General features: G+C 29.1%; 1 protein-coding gene across 9 annotated transcripts; it reads left to right on the forward strand.

Annotated features, from left to right (window-relative positions):
* Nucleotides 1–3,165: 3,165 nt before the first annotated feature.
* Nucleotides 3,166–6,908, forward strand: LOC137808440 (DnaJ (DUF3353)). 9 transcript variants are annotated; one of them, XM_068609547.2, is made up of 5 exons: nucleotides 3,166–3,330; nucleotides 4,182–4,356; nucleotides 4,462–4,565; nucleotides 5,802–6,246; nucleotides 6,434–6,908. In XM_068609547.2, the coding sequence occupies exons 2-5, from the start codon at nucleotides 4,214–4,216 to the stop codon at nucleotides 6,588–6,590; spliced, it is 849 nt and encodes a 282-aa protein (XP_068465648.1). In that variant the 5' UTR covers nucleotides 3,166–3,330; nucleotides 4,182–4,213; the 3' UTR covers nucleotides 6,591–6,908. The 9 variants fall into 9 exon arrangements, with proteins under 9 accessions (XP_068465648.1, XP_068465649.1, XP_068465655.1 ...); XM_068609548.1 differs by having other exon boundaries at nucleotides 3,167–3,294; XM_068609554.1 differs by having other exon boundaries at nucleotides 3,167–3,294; nucleotides 4,498–4,565.
* The last annotated feature ends 626 nt before the right edge of the window (nucleotides 6,909–7,534 follow it).

Below are 7,534 nucleotides of genomic sequence, written 5' to 3' on the forward strand. Positions count from 1 at the left end.
GATATTCAGTTAATTCAGTTTTTAATATGGATTATATTGAATATTCTGAAAATATTTTTTTATTCTTAATGGGTTTATTAAACTCTTGTAAAATTACTTCTCATAAACAACTATTGGTGACCCTCTGAAAAAACAATAATTAGAGACTCGGAAGAAAAAAAAAGTGTATATAAAGATGTAACATCTTTTTACAAAGTGAAATCATGTTAAAATTCAATTTTATAACTATGATATACATTATGCCATGGAATATAGATATGGAAAATATCACATATTTTATCATTTATCTTACATCATACTTGAATGAATCATTGGTTATTTAGATTTAGACTTGCTTTACCATTAATAGTTGAATAATTATGCCTCGTATATATATGAGGTATATTGACTAAAGGATGAAGTGTAGGTAGTATAAGTATCATCTTGTAAGCATATAAAGAAATATATTCAAAAAAAATACTAGAAATTTATAATTAATTCTTTTAACTGGATTAAACAAACATACACAAAAGAAGATAACAAAATCATTTAAATAAAATCTATATAAAATGCTATGATTCTTATATAATAAATGTAATACTTGATATAATGCACACATTAGACAAAAGATATGTACACATATATAAATTGTAACATAATATTTTAATTTTACCCAAGAAAGTGCTTTTAAAACATGATCTTTATATAATAGATACTTTTAAAAAAAATAATTAAATATGTATATCTTCATAGTCCAAAAAAGGAGAGGTTTATATGAAAAATCTATATATGCCTAATAATGCCTTCAAAATATTCATTGACATTTATTCATGTATTAAATTCTATCATAACAAACCAAATAATCATTGACTTTTTAACATTAAATCTGTATACAACTAAATATGGTGAACACAATTTGACACAAGACAAAAAAAAAAAAAAACTTATAAAATTCATATTATAGTATGATATATTAGAAAACTAACACCTTATTCAATCAAACACTTTGATCTCTAAATAGATAAAAAAAAATCAAAGATCAATGTAAGTTCATTACAATTGATAATTGTATATCTACAAATATTTTATGTTTGTAATAATTTTTCCTCAACTTCTCAACATATGATGTCTTAAATTATATAATTTAGATAATTAGTGAGTAAGGAGATTTTTTGTTATATTGAAAGTTTTATTACTTAATAATCACAAATACGATCAAGATCAACACGTCATCCATGCATATGCGACTTAACCAATCTAATTCTAACATAATAATATCATATATAAATAAAAATATAATATTTGAAACCATTTATAATAATTATAACACATGAAACTACTTCCACACATATAAAATCATAACAAAGTTCATTAGTTGAGTGATTTACACTTAAGAGATATAAAATCATAACAAAGTTCATTAGTTGAGTGATTTACACTTAAAATAATTCTTAGCTCACTAATTTATTTTAGCTAGACGAATTTTATTTTATTTGGCTTACTCACCTAAATTCATTGAGAAAATGGTTATTAGTTGGACAAATTTAGTTTAAAACATACCTTAACTTTGTGACTGAGATTTTATCCCTAAACAAATTATACAAACCAACCGTTTTACAAAATTTACTAAAATTAATTTCAAATCCAAATTAACGCATTCACATAATTCTAATAAATATCGATTAATACATATAAAGTATAAATTTCATGTAATGACTAGTATTATTCAAAGGAGGTAATACAACCTAAATTCAAGTGAAAAATCAACAATTCCAGATAAAAGATAATTTAATCCAATCATATTCCATTTAAATAATTATTTCTAACTACGTAGTAACAAGTCTTAAACTTCAATACTAATATGTTTTTCAATCCAAATTTTATATATTTCAACTTAATATGGCTACCTAAAACATAAGTATCCATTTAAAATCAAACCTTCAAGTTTAACAATAATAACAATATATATAGCAAATAAATGGGAAGATATAATTTTTTTATTTTTATTTTGTTTAAAATTAAATTAAATTATCGTGTCCTCATCTTTTATCATCTAAAAGAGATAAGAGTTAAAGTTAAAATTTAAGACTAAAAACGATTACTTTATGGAAAATAAAGAAAGAAAAGAGAGAAAATAGTAGAAAAAAATGAGACTTTTAACTTATAGATCCAACCATAGTTGTGAGTTATGAAAAAGATTAGCCCAAGTAACTATTGTATTGATTTAGAAGAGAAAACCATTTTATTCAATTATTTCGATTTTCTTAAATGATAATTCATTCAATTGGTTTAAGTAAAAAAATTATATAATTTAAATTGGTTTTATTGAAATTCATTTTTATTTTTATTTATTCTTACTTTTTAAACATCAAGATGCATAATCTATAACAAATATATATAAAAGGGATTTTTTTTACATATTTCATTTTCTAATTTTATCCTTTATAATATTAAAATATAATAAATTCAATAATTATTTATTTTAAATTAAAAAATTTAGAAAAAATGAATTTGAAAATAAAACAAAGAATCCAATTTCAATTTTACTTTTTAAATAACTACTTTTTTTTTAAAATTCAAATAATTCTTCCTAATCAACTACACAATAACAAAATTACATACAACAAACTTAAAAAATTATTTTTCTATAATTATTTTTAATAAAAATATTTTGTATAATTTAATAGTAAAAATAGTCTAGATTTCATTTACACGTCATTACATAATTAGTAATAGTATACAGTTTTAAATATACACTGCATCAATGTTTTTTTATACAAACATATAATTATATGCATGCATTACTCAAATAATTAATAAATTGTTTAAATTAAATAGATTCTTATAGAAAGCCATAAGTTACATGATGACGATGCAAAGATAATGTAATAAATAAAAATATAAACACAAGTAATTTTAAAAATTACTTAAACGTTTTTAGTTAGGAGTGAGTTTTGATTTTGGTTTCTTAATTTTTATTTATTTTTACTGTTTAAAATTGCAGTAAGAGTGTAATGAAAAATGAAGTTAGTGTGTTGTTATTGTCATTATTCTTTTAATAATGTTTCTTTTGACACTTTTTTTTTTAATTTTTAATTTACAATTTTTTAATAATAAAATAAATAATTTTTTAAAAGAAAATAATAATATTATTGGTGGTGAAGTTAAGAGTTTCTTTTTCACAGTTGTTGTTACTGTTATTGATTTTCATAAAATTGTGTGGAACAGGGTTTTGGTCTTCTCCTAATTCTCCCCTCTCTCTTCTCGTTCCCATTGCTATCCGTTGCCCCTTTCATTTTCTTACACCTTTCAGTGGTAACGAGCGTATCAACTTCTTCTTTCGATTCAATTGTATGTAATATGCAATAGTTTTTTGTTGTTTTCTCATTAACTTAATCCCTCTGTTCTGGAATACTATTTGATGATGCTTATTTCTTTTTTTGAACGGTTCTTACAACGTTCTAGTCTGTGCCCAATTGCGCCGGTATTAAAGTTCAATTTTTTCTGTCTCTCCTTACAGTCCCTGAGGTGGCTGCACCTATTTTTATGATTGTTCTTTTTGTTATAATGAACTCCAGTTGTAGTGGCATGAAGGTTTTAAATTGAGCTTGAAATTGCGGAAAACTGATGGTAAATGATTAAATGTGGCCGGAGTTGCGATTGGGGAGATTTTGGAATCAAAACCTCTGGTTGCAACTTAGTATGACACTAGGGTGGTCTGCCCTAGTTGGTGTATGGTGGTAGTAATAGGTGTATATTATCTCGTCTTTTTGTGGTTAAATACTAGATGTGCTGAAGTTGATGCATGGTAGTAGTAATAGATGTGTGGAATTGTTACCTTGGTAGTGCTGAAGTTTCAATGTGGATAATAAGATGATTAAAGGTGTTTATACTGAACAACTCGAACTAAGTTTTTTAGTTTATGACAGTTAAGTTGGGTCTACTAATCCCTCGAGAAAAAGGGGGAAATGGTGATATATATAATCAGAAAATTATAAATTTAGAGACTAAGTTTAGGAATCTAACAATTAGTGGATTAATTATATTATGATAGCAATTGGTTTGTATCTGTAATATGCTTATAATTGTCTTTTTATATACTGCAATCTTTGTCCATAGATTTTGATTTTCTTGTCTATTTTTTTTTCTTTGGACATTGAAATATCAAGTTGTGTTCTCAATTTCTCACAAAGCATAAACAGGTAGGTCATATTCCCAGAGGATTTTAGTAACAATGACTGCATCTGGGTTGAGTGGCTGTCCCTCAAGATGTCCCCAGCTACCTTTTAGTCGCCTAGGATCACGCCATGTTCGGGTTATGGCTTTCTCTGTGGCTGGGAAATCCAAACAAGGAATGGAGTTTCTCCAGGTTAAAAGGTACACTATTAATCATCACCTCATGAGTTTGAAAATTCATGCAAGGTTCATAGCAAGTTAAATGGATAAACAGTTTTTTATTTTCCTCACCTTTTCACTTTACAGAACAAGTTATTTTTCTCCTTTATTAAAATGCAATAGACGACGAGTTCAGTTGATCAAAAGTGCCATGGATGCTTCATTTGGTGATATGGCTAATGATTCTGCTGGTAACATTTCTTTCTTGAAGAAGCTCTATCCTTATGTTTTATGATGTAGAAAATTTCACTGCTAGGGCATTGATAATGTAAACTGATTTGTTAGGTGCTTGGTAAATGGTACTTTTTCCTCAAGCAATACATTAGTAAAATAAAACTTAATTGAAAATGATTATGTGATCATCGTGGATGTTTGGTCCTCTCTGAGTGCTAGGCTGGGAATTTAAGCACATTGTTCATAGCTCTTGGGGTGTTTTTGAGAACTGGAACTGGAATGTGATATAAATGTTAGTGGTACCCTACCAGCTGGGGAGGCTAGGTGAACTAACTGAATGCTAGGCTGGGAATTTAAGCACATTGTTCATAGGTCTTGGGGTATTTTTGAGAACTAGAACTGGAATGTGATATAAATAGAGTGACACCTTATCTGCTGGGGAGGCTAGGTGGACTAACTGTAGGAGATTGAAGGTGGACTAACTGAATGCTAGGCTGGGAATCTAAGCACATTGTTCATAACTCTTGGGGTGGTTTTGGGAACTGGAACTGGAACTGAAGTGTGATATAAATGGAGTGGTACCCTACCAGCTGGGGAGGCTAGGTGTGGACTAACTGAATGAGATTGAAGGTGGACTAACTGTAGGAGATTGAAGGTGGAAACTGTTTTTCATTCTTTTGATTTCGAGGGTACAATTTTTTTTTTCTTTTAGTTTATTAATTGGTTTATCGGTAATAGATTATGCTTTACTGTTTGGCCAGAATGGATATTTCCCTTCTTTCCCAAGCCCCCACCTTTCTTGTTGAAAACTGAAAGATATTAGTTGCTAGTTTGATGGATTTCATTGTAATGAATTTTTTCATTAATTATTTTCCACCTAAAGCGTATGAAACTTGAATCTCTTACAAAAAAAGCCATTAGGGTTTTAAATAGCGTGCCATAGTGGTGGAGCAGTTGGGAGAAGCCCCTGCAGAGGGGCAATAGCAAAGTGGTTTATTGTAGTGGGTGTAGCACACGAAATAGTGGCACGCTGTAGTGGTTCCAGAAAGCCCTTTGAACAGAGAAATTAGAACTTTTTTGGGGAGGGTGTTTTTGGGATTTCAATTTCCAAAATGAAATCTTCAGCTGTAATAGTACGTGGTAGATGCTATATCTTTTTTGGGTTCATCCGCTATCCAGGATTTAAAACTATGAAACCAATAATATATTATTGCGTAGGTTATCATTTTACTGATGATTTGCTGCAAATGCAGCTGTTTTTCCAAGAATTAATGTGAAGGACCCATATAAACGACTTGGAATAAGCAGGGAAGCTTCTGAAGATGAGATTCAAGGAGCAAGAAACTTCCTGATTCAAAAATATGCGGGACACAAGCCAAGTGTAGATGCTATTGAATCAGCGCATGACAAAATAATCATGCAGAAGTTCTATGAACGGAAAAACCCAAAAATTGACATTAAGAAGAAAATGAGGGAAGTTAATCAATCCAAAATTGTTCAAACTGTCAGAGGAAGATTTCAAACTCCATCCACAAAATTCATTATAAAAACATCACTAGCATTCTTGGTACTTGGAATTTTAACTGTCCTCTTTCCAACTGAGGAAGGGCCAACTCTTCAGGTAGCAATATCTCTGATTGCCACAATGTACTTTCTATATGAGCGGCTGAAGAGCAAGATTCGAACTTTACTATATGGGTACGTACACAAATGCGTTTTGTTCTTTCAAATGTTATTCTCTGTTAGCTCATCATATGTTATTTTTTCATTTAGAAACATCACATTGCCATGGTGTGACATTCTGATGTTGATTTCATTGTGCCTATCTCTAGAATTTTATTCATCTGTGGTTTTTCTTCTTATATAACGTGATGCTTTGATGCAGGTTTGGAGCCTTTGCTATTTCGTGGCTGTTGGGAACCTTCTTGATGGTGTCAGTAATTCCTCCTATTACCATACTTAAGGGACCAAGGGCATTTGAAGTGATCTCATCATTGATTACATATGTTTTATTATGGGTTTCATCGACCTATGTTAGGTGAAGAGGGTTTAAGGCAGAAGACCAGTTTTTGCAGTGGAAGTTCACAAAATATTATGGCTTACCTTATTCAGTGTTCAAATTATAGCTCAAAGGAAAAAAAATGAAATTCCTTATTTTGTTGATGAGCTGTTTTTTTTTCTAGATTCAATATTTCAATGAGCCAAGGAACTGGAGTTTTTTAGACACGGAAATGAGTGCGTTTTGTTCAGTATGGCATGAAAGTTTTAGCTTTCATCAAATTGACATATATCTCCTTCAAAGAGATCTTTGTCCCCTTGAACGAGTCTATCTAACGTGATTCGAATTACTTGTGATCTAATGTAATTTCTAGGGATCAAGGGTCTAAAAAATGTTTACATGCATTAATGTTGTTATTCAGAACTGTGTGACCAAAGCTTTTCTGATATAATATAATACATAACCAGTTTTCTTTCTATATAAATAAAAACAAAATTCTTACAAACACAGTCATGCCCTGCAAGCAAGTTCATTTCCCAAAATGCTACTAATGACATTTCAGTCTTGGTAGTAAAAATAATATTAATCTTAGGCCATGCTTGGTGGTTATAGTTATAAGTTTTGAAACTTTGAACTTCTGATCATTTTTTGAATTATATCAATTTTAATTGTTACTTTTTTCGACTTTTATCATTTTAAGTGTTATCTTTTGCGTTTATCTGATTTTCACATTTTTAATTTTCATCATTTTATCCTTTTTCTAAAATTCATTGTCGTAACATATGGCTACACATTTAACGGGCTGATATAAAAAGTAGAATATTAAAAAAAGTTATAGAATATGAAATCAACTTTAAATTTTTAAAAATTAAAACTAGTTTTTTGTTTTTTCTTCTTTTTAAATCTTCATGTTAATCTTATAATTTTCCGTTAAAAAGTTCATTGGTAAGATGCAAGACACTTCACGTGAGGCAATTATAAAGATCT

This window comes from Phaseolus vulgaris, chromosome 3, assembly GCF_051622355.1.
Source record: "Phaseolus vulgaris cultivar YP4 chromosome 3, ASM5162235v1, whole genome shotgun sequence".
NCBI classification, from domain to species: Eukaryota; Viridiplantae; Streptophyta; class Magnoliopsida; order Fabales; family Fabaceae; genus Phaseolus; species Phaseolus vulgaris.

What these genes read in the sequence shown, in the direction of transcription:
- LOC137808440 (XM_068609547.2), top strand. Translation starts at nt 4,214, where the DNA reads ATGACTGCATCTGGGTTGAGTGGCTGTCCCTCAAGATGTCCCCAGCTA. An exon ending in GAGTTTCTCCAGGTTAAAAG is followed by an intron (nt 4,357 to 4,461) that starts GTACACTATTAA and finishes TTCACTTTACAG; the next exon opens with AACAAGTTATTTTTCTCCTT. An exon ending in TATGGCTAATGATTCTGCTG is followed by an intron (nt 4,566 to 5,801) that starts GTAACATTTCTT and finishes CTGCAAATGCAG; the next exon opens with CTGTTTTTCCAAGAATTAAT.